The following is a 17,196-nucleotide window of genomic DNA, read 5'->3' on the forward strand; positions in this document are numbered from 1 at the left end:
ACCACTTTAGTTGATGTATAGGCATGCAAACTTAAATTGGGCATCCTCATACAGTGGTCTATACTGTCAGTTTGACCGTACATAGAGTGTTCACACATCTTGCATGTTTTATCACTGCATCATTTTCACAATCATCAACCAAAAAAGATATTAAAGTTTGTGTACATTCTGTACATGCATTCTTTGCATTTTAATGCAGCTAAAACAATGCAATGCAACATTATGCAAACAAAAACAATATTTCTGTTATGGCACTGCCTACAGGAGATTAAGGACAATGGCAAACAGAAGATTCTCAGCCAACTCCCATATAACCCCCTCCTCAGTTCTATTAATTGTCATATGCCATATGCCACGGTTTTGTTAAAAGTGGAACCAAAAAAAAAAAAAACAGGGTTAACACTTGTGTCCCTCAATGGACTCCAAGAAATTGATTATATGGAAAATACAAACATTGTGTTTTCTTTCACATCCAGAAACATAGAAATTTAGAAACAGTCACAATGTCAAAAAAACAGTCCATTTGAGTGGAGGGCAACAGCAAAGGATAGATCTGAGTAAGGGTTAGGAACAGACTGAAACCCAGGACTACTTGAAGTATCAACGTTCAAGTCTGAATCATTGAGGTAAGTCCCCTGCAAGGCAAAGGACACTTCTAATGCCCTAGGGAAGGTCACAGAAGAGATAACCACAAAGGAAGAATGACTCCACCTGAAGGAAGGCTGAGCCTGCACAAGTGAAATGCTGTGATTTTTTTATTTTTTCTTAAGTATCTCTTTTATTGAGTTTTTTGATAAAATGCTGTGAATTTAAAGCCCATCAAAAAAGGTGGAATGACTACCTGATAAGGAAGACACACACCACCAATGCAATGTGATCAACAGAAACCCCAGAGGGAACCTTGGGCAAAAAAATATGTAAACTAAAGAAGACCAACAATCTACATGTTGTGTTACAAGCCTCAAGCTCCCTACCCTTGGGATTCAGGAAAGAAAGGTTCAATGATAAGAATGAGGTTGACAGGCAGGACAATCCATCTTGCAACAAGATACCCAGAGAAAGTGGGAATCCTCACAGTGTAATAATACAAAAGGATAACTAAGTGACCCATGAGACTGGTAGAAAAAACCCAGGGATACCAACCATGAAGTCAGCCTGCCTAAAGAAAGAGGGTAGAGTGCAGGACAGTTACCCCTACAAGGACAGGAGGGGATGAAGGTGTACAACAACCCCAAACTGGTTCACATGAGCACCAAAAGATCAAGAGAATAAGCAAAATTTAGACTTAGAAACCCAGAGGTGTTTCTGGATTCTAACAGAGGAACACTGCAAGACATTTTTTAACACTGAATTAGAACATAGTTCTAAGAATCATCTGTCCTACCCTGGTCCAGCAAAGTATCCACATTTATGCAACAGAGAGAAGGAACCTTAGCCATACTGCAAATAACATTTACTTAACTAACCAGGTGATAAGGTTACATGAAGGCTTCCAGACATATTCTATCCCCACCATTCTCTATCCCAGTATTCATCTTATATCAGGGTCTCAGTGGGTTCTGTATGCTGATAATCCAGGGAAGCATAGAGAGCTTTTTCTACCCATACTTTTCCAGGGCACATAGCAGTTATTTTATTTTCATACTCCACCTTAGGAGCACATAGCAGCCATTTTAGGACTGCTACTGCATCCTATTTACGCCTTGTCTTTTTCTAATCTTACCGTATGAGGGTTTCAGTGAAGCAGTGAGAGGAATCAATGTAGTCCTGGCATTAAGCAGGAGAAGAGTGTTAAAAATAGAAAAGGCTGTCTGCCCTTCCATAGCAAAGAAGGAAGGGTAGGCAGAATAAAGAGGAGTGTGGAAATGATAAGTCCAGGGGGAAGAGCACGCAGCAGCAAAACATAGTTGTATAATTCTATGGCCATAGGCTGCCCACCATTCTCCAACAGGAAAACAGACAGAGGGAGCCCAGATCAGTCACTTGGCTGTCATAGACTTGGCTTTGTTTATGTACCTGTTACATTTTTTACACACTTTATTCACATATTTGCATAATCACAAAATACATTTGGCCTATTTATTTGTACTGAAACACCTTTTAAGTAACCTAGCAGAAAGTTCCTGGCTCTTGTTTTCTTCATCTTTCTTAAGGCTACATAACATCCATGTATTTTGGACTTGCTGGTACACTGTTTTTTTCCTCTTCCCTATGGGCACATGTCAGCTATTTTTATATTTTGGGCCTAATAATGTGCCCCTTTCCTCCTCTTCTTCTCAAAGACACAGATCAGCCACTTACTTTTATGGTATAGCTCCTACACCCTTTTCATCCTTCTCTGTTAATCTCACCATATTCCTGCTGAGGGGTTAGCGGAAATTATTGTGGATGATATCCCCAAGCACCAGGTACTCAGCCACCATTATTTTACCAAGAATGCCAGCCACCAGAGTAGGAATATGTGGAGGCGTAAGGTGGAAGGTGCTGGCTGAAAGGAGTAATGTTATGGTGCTGAAAGTAAACAGCAGAAGGAGGGTTTGGATGCTGGAATTAAGAGCATGGTTGGAAGTTCTGACGGTTAGAAGAAGGAAATTTAAGGATGGTTCAAGAGGGACATTGTAACCCTCCCTTATACAAGGGAAACAACTATGCCACCTATCAAGAGAGATCACAAAGTGCCCACTCTAAGGATTACTGGAAAATAAGCGCTGCCTTTTTTATGCTGACTCCATGGCACTGTAGACATAGCTGAATAAGGGTAACCTAAAGGGAAATGACTGGCTGACCTCCCACTAGATGGCTTTGGTTTGACACATTTCTTGCTGAAACAGTTAAAACTTTCATATGGGTGGACACTTTTTCACAACAGTGGTAGGCTCAAAAGCACCTACTTTATATTTTTCTTAATTTATATAAATGTTTTAATGGGTTCTTTGCAGTATAAGGCAGCATGCTCAAACACAGGCTTTGAAGAGGTCCAGAGAGTCACAAGCAGTTGTCTTGGTGTTATCTGATATAAAACAGCTTTTCAATTTGGCCTCAACTGCATCCCAAGGCTCTTACAACAATGTGCAAAGTATGGATAGCATAATGGCAAAGGTGGACAAAGACATTTTTTAAGGAGATGGAAGTCTCACTCAAAGAGCCCAATGAAACAAAACAGGAAATAATAGTTTACCCATACAATAGAGTTTTAAGGCAGGTAAGTGAGGAGGGTTTTCTCATTAAAGCTGTCAAATAAAAAGTGTGTATCCAGTATTGAACTATATATGTACTGTAAAAGCAAACCTTTGGGCCACAATTTCAAAGGATTTAGAAGTCTCATTCAAGGAACCCAAACAATAGAGAATGGGAAATATTAATTAACATATACACACAGTTTTAAAGCAGATCAATAAAGAAAGTTTTCTTATTGAAGCCATTAAATTAAAAGTGTGTATCCAGTATTGTGCTAAAAATATTATAGAGAAAAAGCCAGAGATATTGTACAGTGGGCGCACAGTATGTAATAAGCTTTATTAGGCCGCAATTTCAGAAGGAGAGTCAAATATTTCACAGAAAAGCCAGAAATATTGTAATAACCCAATGCACAGTGTTTAAGCACATTGTGTAGGCTGCTAAATAACAGAACCCACTATGCTACATACAGATATATTGAGTTGAGAATAGGAAACGTGGAATTCTCCAGGGCATGGAGTTTAAGTGCCAACCAATATTCACCATGGCTACCTAATGTCGAAGAAAAATTTGGTTGCATGCTGACCCCAGGTCATGACCCCCTAGATTTATCCTTCTCATGACTAAGGATTCAGAGAAGTCACCAGGAACCAGTAGGACTGTAGCAGGAAGGTACACTGCAGATAGCAGACTCAGACAGCCAAAAATAAAAGCAAGGGTCATAGAAGGTAGCAGACTCAGATAGAAAGGCACGCAGCCAAGGGTCAGGGCAGGTAGCGGACTCAGATAACTAGAAAAAAAAAACCTAGAGCTCAGTACATAGGAATCAATGGAGGGGAGCAAGAAGGATTACAAACAGGTATAAGTCTTATCAGCTAGCTTGCAAAAGTGTTGTTTTGGAAATGAGTTGAGAGATGTACTGAGTTTACATAGACAAGGTGGGGGACAGCTTGCTGATTGGTTTCAACCCAACAGGGGTGGAAGGATGCCATTCTGATTGGCTGCAGCATGACTGAGAGACAGAAAGCCAGGCTTGTCAGGACTAGCCATGTAGCTGGTTACATTAATCAGCAGATGAGGCCAGCCAACAAATATTGCACTCATTCCTGTGCAGCAACAATGTAAGAATAGCGCACAGGTTTCTGGAACCACAGTTGCAGAGAGGTAAAGACAAACCATGAGCTTGTAGAACAGCTGGTACCAGTGGAACTACAGGTGACAGATCAGCTCTGCTGCTGATCTGTGACAGACCCAAGTTAGATTTATAATGAAGGATATTAGATTATTGGTTTGTTTAATGTGCATAAATTTATTGCACATGTGAGTGTGTTACCTTCTTATTAGAAGCGCTTTTGGAATGTTTACATCTACTACACCATGGTGGCTTATTTATTTACATTTTTATGCGGTATTATCTTATATGTCCTGGTTGGTACGGTCTGCGAAGGAATGGTGAATACCAGAGGTCATATCAGGTCAGATCATATTCATTATGATGCTATTGTTGGATCCTTGAGGATATTCTGGTTCATATCTGGGATGGAGGATGTGGCAATTTCTCCATTAAACATATAAAAGGCATTTTCAGATCACTCTATATTTTGAGGGTCTACACCATCTGGTAAACAGTTTGGATGTATCACTGTGGTGTTGTGTGCAACCTTTCACAGTGAAGCTGGTGTCTGGGATCCTCCTTTGCAGAGCTAATATTCTTAAAGGACTTATAATGCTGCTATTCTTGCTATATAGCTGGTGGTGATTGTATTGCTGAGTGCTGCAATTTTTTTATATACTGTATGTTTAATTTGTGATCAAAAATGTTTGCTAGCTGCTTAGTCCTATGTAGTAACTGAGCTCAGATAACACACCTATTTATTCTAGATTTATAATCCTAAATTTCAAAATTAGAGTGTACTTTAAAAAAAAAAACCTGAATATTATACTGACTCCACGTAGTTTACGTAAACCATTTTACAAGACTATGTTTTCACAGTGAGAGTCCAGCGGTGGTAATAATAAAGAAATCAAAATGAAAGTCTATTATTTCATATATAAAAGCAGAAATACTGTACTTACTGCACACAATGGAAGCCTCTTTAGGGCACAGGGCACTAGGGCACAGTTTCAAAGGATGGTTGTAAGTCTGGTTGGGGTACAACTCCTTAAGCAAGAATATGGGAACCTGGGGTATTGAACCTAAGGTGTCCTGGCAAGATACATGGCTGTGTGCTGTAGCACACAAAAATGGGGGTGGGGTTGGGCAAACACAAGGGTATAGTTTTTGGGCTAAAAAAATATGACCATAGCACCTAAATGTCAGGATTAAATATTACCCAAAGACCTCTCCAGGCATACAAGCAGCCCCCTACTCATACAAGCAGGGTTGTACCTTCATGAAAAAGGCTTATTAGAGATGTTAGTTGACCTCTGACATCGAACACTATGGGCTGAGCTAAAGTTAGGCTCTGAACTCCTATGAGTACTTGCTGCCAAAGTAAATGCAGGAGAAGGGTGGAATTCCTCTGACCCCTTCACAGACCTCCTGCTTTGAGGCAAGGGCATACTCTTTCTACTTGTGGCATTGCTAATTAGGGTGTCAAGAGCAAGTCCAAAAATGTGGCCCCCCTCGTAGGTTAATCAAGTCAGATGCTGCTTGGTAGGGATGAGCCTGATGTTGGAGTCGAACATAAGTTCAACTTGAACATCGGTGTTCACCCGTTAGCCGAACAGCAAAAAATATGCGGCGTTTGCGGAAGATTTGAAAGCCGCGAAATGCCATTAAAGTCTATGGGACACTAACATGAATAACCTAAAGTGCTCATTTTAAAGGCTTATATGCAAGTTATTGCCATAAAAAGTGTTTGGGGACCGGGGTCCTGCCCCAGGGGACATGCATCAATGCAAAAAAAGTTTTTCAAAACAGACTTTTTTTCGGGAGCAGTGATTTTAATAATGCTTAAAGTGAAACAATAAAAATGAAATAGTCCTTTAAATATCATGCTGGGGGGTGTCTTTAGTATGCCGGTAAAGTAGCGCATTTTTCCCATGTTTATAACAGTCCAGTCCATTACCAGGCCCTTTGGGTCTGGTATGGATATTAAAGGGAACCTGGCACCCAAATTTAAAAAATTAGCTTGGGGATCCCCCCAAAATCCATACCAGGCCCTTCAGGTCCCGTATGGATATTAAGGGGAACCTTTGTGCCAAAATGTAAAAAAAAATGGTGTAGGGGTTCTCCCAAAATCCATACCAGGCCCTTTAGGTCTGGTATGGATTTTAGGGGAACCCCGAGCCAAAATTAAGAAAGAATATGGCCTAGGAGCCCCCCAAAATCCATACCAGACCCTTATCTGAGCATGCAACCTGGCAGGCTGCAGGAAAAGGGGGGGTGAGAGAGCCCCCCCTGAACCGTACCAGGACACATGCCCTCAACATGGGAAGGGTGCTTTGGGGTCCCCTCAAAACACCTTGTTCCCATGTTGATGGGGACAAGGGCCTCATCCCCACAATCCTTGCCCGGTGGTTGTGGGGGTCTGTGGGTGGGATCTTATCGGAATATGGAAGCCCCCTTTAATAAGGGGATCCCCAGATCCCGCCCCCCAATGTGAATAGGTATCGGGTACATTGTACCTCTACACATTCACCAAAAAAGTGTTAAAATGTTAAAAATGACAGTAGACAATTTGGGACAAGTCCTTTATTTAAAAAAAAAACTGTCCCACGATGTCCATTCATCTTCGATCACAGCTTCCAGCGACCCTATGAAAAACAAAAATCCCGGAAAAAACTCTGCCTCCATGGGAGGCTCCCACTAACTGAAGCCTCTTCGCGATGATAGCTGTTATATAGCTGAGGGCGGGGCCACCCGGTGACATAAATGGGTGACTGCGCCCCCTCTGACGTTACATGGTGGATTTTGGGGGGACCCCTACGCCTTTTTTTTACATTTTGGCGCAGGGTTCCCCTTAATATCCATACCATACCTGAAGGGCCTGGATGGATATTGGGGGGACCCCTATGCAATTTTTTTATTTGGGTGCGGGGTTCCCCTTAATATCCATACCAGATCCAAAGGGCCTGGTAATGGACTGAGGGGGGGACCCATGCCATTATTTTCAATGATTTTTATCTATATTGCCGGGACCTGACAATACATTACAGCCGCGAGCAGTTTTAAATGACTTTTTTTTCCTTTAGAAATGTAATTTTGCTGTGGTACTGTTATAAACATGAGAAACATTTGCTACTTTACAGGCATACTAAGGACACAATATGTAAAGGAATATTTATTTTTTTTATTGTTTCATTTTAAGCATTATTAAAATCAGTGCTACTGAAAAAATGGCCATTTTGCACTGATACATGTCCCCTGGGGCAGGACCCGGGACCCAAACACTTTTTATGGCAATAACTTGCATACTTGCATATAAGCTTTAAAAATTAGCACTTTTGGTTTTTCATGTTCGTGTCCCATAGACTTTAACGATGTTCGACTGTTTGTACGAATGTTTTGCCTGTTCGCAAGTTCTGGTGCGATCAGAACCGGGGGCGTGTTTGGCTCATCCTTACTGCTTGGCTGTATCAACAGCATTTCAACTATATAGCCGGCATGCCCTTCGCATTTATATGGCCCCATTCAAGACACAAGCTTGATGTTTCCAACAAGCTGTTACAACTAAGCACAAGGCTCAAGAAATTTGCTTCAACCACTCTGAGAAACGGGAGACTACCCCAGATGCATTGCTCTATGAGAATCTACCCATTTTGAAATGGTTTGGCAGATTACGGTTACCACAATCACAGATGGGATTTAAGGAAGAACTCTAGCTACCTGTCAGTGGTGTCTCAAAAGCTGAACAAACACTTAACCAGGTTAATGATCTTCCTGTTAAGTAGTGTTATTGAGGTATGTGCTGTGGGAATAGACAACTAAATTACGTAAGCTTTTCTTGCTGTCATTTCATCAGTTGTTGTGCTAATGTTTTAAAACCTATATTTTAAAAAGGACATATATCAGGTGTGTGCCTTCCTATCTTGGATTAGTATCTCTTGTTGGGGATCAATACCCTGGGCTTCAGCACCGTTCTCTACACCTACCTCGTGCCGGCAAATCTGAATCAATTGCAGGAGACTGCGGTGCCTCAAAAGCAGTCAGAGATGGTGACAGGGGCTATAGGCTTGGTTTGATTTATTCATTCAGAGCGGTCAGCATAGGAACCTGTTTAAATAGAATGCTCCAGTAGCTGAGTACAAACAGTTAAGTCCAGAGTGGACATGGAGGTCAATGTTAACATGGGAGAGCTGAGGAAGACTCCAATGAAGGCAACTCTATAACAATGTAGGCTCCAAGTTCCAGGTGTTAGGTTCTTCAATGGATACAGAGTAAACACCCCTGGAACCAATAAGGGAGTATGTGATGAAGTCACTCACAGCAGCATGAACTATCCTCCTTGTGCCTTGGCAAAGACATGTTGATTTTGCATATTGGAGAAAGACAAAAAGCAGTGACATCTAAGTGTAGCAATAAAATTATATTTTAATATTAGAAAAGTTAGAGTAACACTCATAGGAGAGCGATTAAAACCAGCATGTGTGTAGTGGGATCATCTGCTCTGTCCCTGGTGGGGTGCTTGATGTCTCTGGCTGCATTGGCTGCCTCAGATCCAGCCTCACTGGTGGCTCACAGCTCTTCCAGAAGACTCAGCACTGCTCGGCCACCAGCTGGGAGCTATCAGCGAGGCCTGATCCGAGGCAGCCTCTGCAGCCAGAGACACCAAGCATCCCACCAGGGACAGAGCGGATGATCCCACTACATACATGCTGGCTTTAATCACTCTCTTGTGAGTGTTACGCTGTTTCTAATATTAAAATGTTTTATTACTACACTTAGATGGCACTGCTTTTTGTCTTTCTCCACATTCCAGAGACCCTTCTAGCTCTTCTTCTAGCTGGCAGCCACTAAAGGATAGCTTAATTTTTCTCCCCACAGGGACTCACTATTTCAGTGGACTAAATAAGACTGCCCTATTGTGTGACAAAGTCACAATCATTTGATTTCCATTTTTACAAGCCCCATCTGGCATGCTCCATGTAATACTGGTGGTCTTTTGATTCTGCATAGTGCATGCTGGTCTAAAGAGCATCACAATGAAAAACCTACTGCCTGAAGTTCATATTCAAGAATAGTCCTGCACATCTATTTCAGGGGATCAGGGTATGGCCTTCAAATCTAGGCTGAGAAAATTCCAATCTGGGTAACTGCTATATAGAGCCCAGCTCAAGTACCAGTGTCAGCAACGAATCTTGATCAAAGTCACTGAAGGAAAACTTCCACAAAACAAAAAATTGTTGCAGAAAGGAGTCCAACCTCCTAGGACATTCGCAGAACAATGATACATGCTGGATAGATGGGTTATACTGGGTTAGCTTACAATTTTTCTGTTTGTCAGTGCCCTAAACCCCTTATAGGCAGCAGTATATGAATTTCCATGTCCATCAATAAATGAAAGTAAGCATGATTTTTCTCCCGTAGCATGATTTTTCTCCCGCATTGGAGTGCTTTGACACCTGCCTGAACTGCTTTACCTGCCACTGTATGTTTTTGGCAGCATTTTATCACTTTGATTTACATGACATTATTTTACATTTTCAAGCCTAAGTACAGAATCACTTACATCTATTTATTTCTGATTTTTGACCAAAAGTAAGATTTTGAATCCTTATTTAAGAAAATGTACAGAAGTAAAGTGATGTACCGAAGCATAATGTACAGAAGTAAATATGTTAGAGACAAATGTCTTCAAATGTCTTCAATATTTTCCCTAGCTTAAAAAAAAATCATGATCTAAAGCTAAAATAGAGTTGAATTTACAACACATGTATATATGATAGCTAGTATAAAATGCAGTGCTATTCATTAGCTGTTCTGTACTGTGATATCTGTACTGTACTATGTTATGTTAAGTTTGATTTAAATCTGTTTTTCCATTAACTGATTGGAATCATTTTAATGCAAAGTGAAATACTGCAAGAAAAAGAACAGAAGGGTAAGAAATAGTGTTATGTCCTGCAACTATAAACAGAGATCATATATTTTCCAAACACAACCTGTTCAAAAATTGTTTTTTACACTCAACAGTGACATCTTATGGTCAGAGGATACAGCCACAAAATATTTTTTTTTTCATAATGGCTCCAAGGGTGACAGAAATGTCCACACAGGTATTAGTGGCTGGGAGGTTAGTATGAAGAATCCATTGATGCACATCTTAAAAATATGGACCAATAAAAGTTTGCAGCACTGCCAGTAACTAGATGGTAAATACTAACAAGAGCTGGTTTGTTAAAGAATAACAGCATCGATATTGTCAAATATTTCTATATCTTATATTCAGCATCCATTTACTAATTTGATTAACCCTTACACAAACATAAAACTGTTGCCCAGGGGTGCCAAAATGTAGTAGTGAGGGTCACACAATTTATCTCAGCGATGCTCTTTTCTAGGGATTAATAAAGAGATTTGTTATTGTGAGAAATGTCCCTATCAATAAATGGCACTTGTCCTGGTGAAAGTTTAGCTCAATTATTCAAAGATGTTTGTAAACAAATTATTGATTTAGAGGCCTCTTTATAAAGATTGGTAAAATAATTGCCTTTCTTATCAATGCAGTTCAACCTATTTATTCACAGAACTGTTCATCAGATAAGGCTAAACTGTAAGTTACAGTATTCTGACTATTCTACGTCCAAAATAATTCAGACTGTTTATACGCTTGGCAATAGGTATATTTTTGTAAACATTGTAAAACACTATTCTGTGGGTTTTAGTATTCACACCAAGTGTTTTCTACTTGTAAGCAGCAAATGTATGTGCTAATGCACATTGTTATTTTAAACACACGCACACACACTGATACTACCACAAAGTTCAAACTAAAAATCTGTATTGCAACTGATGTAGCGCACTATGCTATAATTAGGCCTTAGATGTTACTGCTTTCTTCTTTGAGACATAATCTAAATTTGATTAAATTTTTTACTAATGCACTAAGATGAAACTAAAATAAAATTAAAAGTTGAAAATGCAGAATTTTTTAATGGTATTTTCTTGCAGTTCCTGAAGTTGCATTTTTTCTGTAAAATACTTATTATTTTGGAAGAGCAGTGTTCTTGTGGAAAAAGTCCATATACTATAGTTTATAAGGATAAAACACCATTTTTTTTTCTTTTATGTTTGTTTGTTTCTCCTGTTAGAAACCCTAGATTTACAGCTATTGGGTTTAATGACATTGGGCGTCATTCAAACTAGAAGACAAGTTTGTGCTGGAATGGTGAGTAGGAGGGCCTGTGCCATACAGCAACAGAGATAAGGTGAGTATGGGATTCAGTGCTGCTGAGGAGTGATTGAGGTTTTGTTTTTTTGTTTTGTTTTTTTTTGGGGGAGGTGTTTTTACCCAAGCTAAACTTTGGCTTTAAAACTTTAAAGAGATTCTATTGTCAATAGCAATTTAAGTTTGAGTTATTGTTGTAATGTTAAAATTAAGGATACGACTTTACAGATATAGATATTAGCCGTATCTTATTTTCATTACTGTATTAATAATATGAATTTCTAGATTCTTTCTTTAGTAGCTACTTAAATGTTGCCACAATCACTGCCTATTAGACAACTGCTTAAATGCAATATCAGGTACTTAGAGAACACATCACTTTCTAACAGACAGGGCTGTCTAACAGACTTCCTTTGAGGAGGGATCAGAAAAACAAAAAAACTTTTTAGAACTACCAAAAAGGAAGCAGATCCTGTTGATGTAATGAAGTGGTCCAGGAAGAATTACTTAGCAAATGCTTAAACACATTGATACCACAATGTATAACCACAAGTTTGAAAATGCATCCAAGCCTAAACGTAAAGCACTGGATGTTTCTTCTGCTGCTGGTGTCTAAGGACAATGACAATGTGGTGGTGTAGGACTAATACATTGACAGTCACAAGTTCACAACATCAACATGATATGTTTGTACTGTAATAGTATTTGAAATACTTGTAAACATATACAATTACAGTTTGAGTTATGAAAATATTGGTTACAGTTACAGCCACTCCAGTCCTAAATGTTTTCTATGTATCTTTTGCAGCAGTTCTCAGTTGAACAGTTGGTGAGGGAAAACCTTCACATAGGGGCACCTGTTCCACTGAACACTGCTGCAAGGTCCAATTGTTATTTTAACAATGCATTACTGTCTCTTTGGCAGCTTATTTATTGACGTCTCTGTGCTCCAGCTGGGGGGATTCACCCTCTATCTTTGGCCTGTTTACTATTTCACTTTGGGAGTTTGGCAACACTGACGGTGATTTCTGTATTGACTCTGCCTTCTGGAACTGCTCTTTTCAGTACCTCTGTAGTTCAGAATACAGACTCTAAATTCAGTGACACAGCAGCTCCTAGTCACAAGGCTTGATGAATATTGTTACCAACTTACTAGCAGACATATCAGCCTGGATGTCACATCACTTTCTCAAACTCAACCTATCCAAAACTGAGCTCATGATATTTCCTCCCTCAGGTGCCACTTCCCCTGATTTCCCTGTCAAGATCAACGGCTCAACTATCAACCCATCTCCCCACGCCAAGGTCCTAGGTGTAATCCTGGACTCTGAACTAACCTTTCGACCCCACATTCTATCACTATCCAAAGCTTGCCGCCTCAGTCTTCGCAACATCTCCAAGATACGCCCCTTCCTAACCAATGACACCACAAAGCTTCTAATCCACTCCCTGGTCATCTCCCGCCTCGATTACTACAACTCCCTCCTTATTGGTTTACCTCTAAATAGGCTATCCCCACTTCAGTCCATCATGAACGCTGCTGCCAGGCTCATCCACCACACAAACCGCTCAGCGTCTGCCACACCCCTCTGCCAATCTCTCCATTGGCTGCCACTCAGTCACCGAATTAAATTCAAGATACTAACTATAACTTACAAAGCCATCCACAAAGTGGCCCCCAGCTACATCTCTAACCTAGTCACAAAATACCAACCTAATCGTTCTCTTCGCTCCCTCCCAAGACCTCCTGCTCTCAAACTCCCTTGTCACCTCATCCTATGCTCACCTTCAGGACTTCTCCAGAGCCTCTCCCATCCTCTGGAATGCTCTACCCCAATCCGTCCGATTTTCTCCTACTTTATCCACTTTCAGACGATCCCTGAAAACTCATCTCTTCAGAGAAGCCTATCTGGCCCCCACCTAACAACTGTACATTTATCTTCTCAATCAGCACATCACCTATAGTTATTACCTCTTGTATCTCTTGACCTTCCCTCTTAGATTGTAAGATCTAAGGAGCAGGGCCCTCTGATTCCTACTGTATCAAATTGTATTGTATTTGTACTGTTTACCCTCAATTTGTAAAGTGCTACGCAAACTGTTGGCGCTATATAAATACTGTATAATAATAATAAAAAAAAAATATATAGATTGTATGTGTCACAGCATTCAAGGAAAAAAATATTTGAGGATCTTCACTAAGTAAGTTGCCATGCCAAACCTGGAGGTCCCTGTCCCACACCAGTATCTCCATTACCTGTACATGCATGTTATTCAAAAAAATAAATGTGAATAAGGTTTGCGCTATCATCAAATTAAGACTTTGCAGCTGTTTAATATTTCCTTTTGCCAGAAAGAGGATTTCTGTCTACAGTAAATATCATAATAATTGCCCTAATAGCATTTTCAATATAAATAAAAAATTAAATGAAAACCTACTTGAATTGTTACTTTTGTAGTCTGCTATGTCCACATCTAAAACAGTTTGTTGAGTTAAAGTGCGCTTACCATCTTGCAACAGTTGTAAGAATACCTTGTAGGGGGAAAAAACAAATATTTGGTTAATTCACTTCTTTTTTAAGTCCAATGTCACAAAATGTGAAGATAGATGTAGTTATATCTTGCACACCTTTATACTGTTGCTTTGTTTGCCTGCCACTTTGAAGACATTATCAGTGTTTAAAAAAGTATGGTCTGATATAAGGTCAGATTTGTTAAAGCAGGTAACACAATCAACCTGTGTCCCAGTGTTTGCATGAAATAAAAATCTAGGCATTTACTTTATTTTCCCTGGTATGCCAAAATTGCACTAAAAATTGTTTTAACCTTTAGGTTTCTCTGTCTTGTATAATGGGAGAATTACTGTTTTATCTTTGGAATGAATCCCCTTTTTAACCACTTACAGACCGGAAGATTTGGCTGCTTAATGACCAGGCATTTTTTGTGATACAGCGCTGCATCATTTTAACTGACAATTGTGCGGTCGTGTGACACTGTACCCAAACAAAATTAACGTCCTTTTTTTCCCACAAATAGAGCTTTCTTTTGGTGGTATTTTATCACCTCTGTGGGTTTTATTTTTTGCGCTATAAACAAAAAAAGAGCAACAATTTTGAAAAAAACAAAACAAAACTTTTTACTTTTTGCTATAATAAATACCCCCAAAATGTTTTTAAAAAACACATTTCTTCCACAGTTTAGGCCAATATATATTCTTCTACATATTTTTGGTAAAAAAATCGCAATAAGTGTATATTGATTAGTTTGCGCAAAAGTTATAGCGTCTACAAACTATGAGAAAGATTTTTGGCATTTTTATGGCATTTTATTTTTTTTTATTTTTTACTAGTAATGTCGGTGATCTGCGATTTTTAGAAAGATCGGACACTTTTGACACATTTTTGGGACCATTGACATTTATACAGTGATAAATGCGTTCTCTAGTTAGTGTTTCTAACTGTATGGGGATAGGAATGACTGGGGGAGAAGACATATTGTTGTTCCTACTTAGTAGGAACAAACAATATGCCTCCTCTCCCCTGACAGAACAGGGATTTGTGTGTTTACACACACAAATCCCTGTTCCTGCTCTCGTGCACGTGATCGAGGGTGATCGTCGGATGTCGCACCTGCCGGCCACGAGCATCAGGTTCAAGCCATGCAGCGGACGCGTGTGCTTGCTATCGCCCTTAAAGGTACAGACGTACCCATATGGCGATTCGCGGGAACTAACCACTTTGCCGATGTATATTGGCGTGAGCCGGTCAGCAAGTGGTTAATGCATGCCAATATTCTGTTTTGCTTGCAGCAGCTTGGCATTTCATTTCATTGCTGAGCCTGCCATCTACTAGGACCCCAGGTCGTTTTCCATACTAGATTCCCCCAGAGGTTCTCTGCCTAGCGAGTAGATTGCATTCATATTATTGGCACCCAAATGCATTATTTAAAAAATTTCATTAAACCTCATTTGCCATGTAGTTGCCCACCCCATTAATTTGTTTAGATCTTCTTGCAAGGTTTCCACATCCTGCGTAGAAGTGATTGCCCTGCTTAGCTTAGTATCATCCACAAACACTGAGATTCAGCTGTTTATCCCATACTCCACATCGTTTATGAATAAATTTAATAGGATTGGTCCCAGGATAGAACTGCTTACCACACCAGACCATTCCGAGTACTCCCCTTATATCACCACCCTCTGGACTCCCTCCCCCGTAGCCAGTTTTCAATCCATGTACTCACCCTATGGTCCATGCCGACAGACCTTAGTTTGTACAGTACTTATGGGGAACTGTATCGAATGCCTTTGCAAAATCCAGATATACCATGTCTACTGCCCTTTCTTTTTCCAGATGGTAGCTCATCTCCTCATAAAAAGTTAATAGATTGGTTTGGCAAGAACGATTCTTCGTGAATCCATGCTGATTACTGCTAATGATACTGTTTTTATTACTAAAATCTTGTATATAGTCCCTTATCATCCCTTCCAAGAGCTTGCAAACTATTGATGTTAGGCTAACTGGTCTGTAGTTCCTCGGGATATATCTTGGCCTTTCTTTAAATATTGGTGCTACATTGGCTTTTCTCCAATCAGCTGACACCATTCCCGTCAGTAAACTGCTCCTAAAAATTAGGAACAATGGTCTGCCAATCACTTGACTAAGTTCCTTAGGGACCCTTGGGTGCAAGCAATCTGATCCAGGTGATTTAATCGTGTTAAGTTTTTCAAGTCTATTTCTAATTTTATCCTCTGTTAGCCATGAGGGTGCTCCTGTGGAGTGTCATGAGGATAAACCATGCAGTTTCCCTCGTGAAGACTGAGAAGAATAAATTCAAAACCTTCCCCTTCTCTCCATCTTTTATAACTAGATTCCCTTCATCATTCTTTATGGGGCCAATATGTTCTGACCTCCCTCTTTTACTATTTATATACAGTATCCCACAAAAGTGAGTATAGCCCTCACATTTTTGTGAATATTTTATTATATCTTTTCATGTGACAACACTGAAGAAATGACACTTTGCTACAATGTAAAGTAGTGAGTGTACAGCTTGTATAACAGTGTGAATTTGCTGCCCCCTCAAAATAACTCAACACACAGCTATTAATGTCTAAACCACTGACAACAAAAGTGAGTACACCCCTAAGTGTTTGGGCCCAAAGTGTCAATAGTTTGTGTGGCCACCATTATTTTCCAGCACTGTCTTAACCCTCTTGGGCATGGAGTTCACCAGAGTTTCACAGGTTGTCACTGGAGTCCTCTTCCACTCTTTTATGATGACATCACGGAGCTGGTGGATGTTACAGACCTTGTGCTCCTCCACCTTCCATTTGATGATGCCCCACAGATGCTCAATAGGGTATAGGTCTGGAGACATGCTTGGCCAGTCCATCGCCTTTACCCCCAGCTTCTTTAGCAAGGCAGTGGTCGTTTTGGAGGTATGCTTGGGGTAATTATCATGTTGGAATACTGCCCTGCGGCAAAGTCTCTGAAGGGAGGGGATCATGCTCTGCTTCAGTATGTCACAGTACATGTTGGTATTCATGGTTCCCCCAATGAACTGTATCTCCCCAGTGCCGGCAGTACTCATGCAGCCCCGGACCATGACACTCCCACCACCATGCTTGACTCACCACACAAAATTTCTCGGAACTTTCGACCATCAAGAACACGGTGACGTACAA

The 17,196-nt window shown here is 40.2% G+C and overlaps 1 protein-coding gene across 1 annotated transcript in view; it reads right to left on the reverse strand.

Moving 5' to 3' along the window:
- The window catches only part of LOC141145985 (glucosylceramide transporter ABCA12-like), a 327,299-nt gene that overhangs the window by 34,942 nt on the left and 275,161 nt on the right, over positions 1-17,196 (reverse strand). Inside the window, exon 8 of the mRNA XM_073632770.1 lies at positions 13,950-14,043. Within this exon, the coding sequence (XP_073488871.1) occupies positions 13,950-14,043 (94 nt within the window). The remainder of the gene's footprint in view (positions 1-13,949; positions 14,044-17,196) is intronic.

This window comes from Aquarana catesbeiana, linkage group LG05 (assembly GCF_042186555.1).
Source record: "Aquarana catesbeiana isolate 2022-GZ linkage group LG05, ASM4218655v1, whole genome shotgun sequence".
NCBI classification, from domain to species: domain Eukaryota; kingdom Metazoa; phylum Chordata; class Amphibia; order Anura; family Ranidae; genus Aquarana; species Aquarana catesbeiana.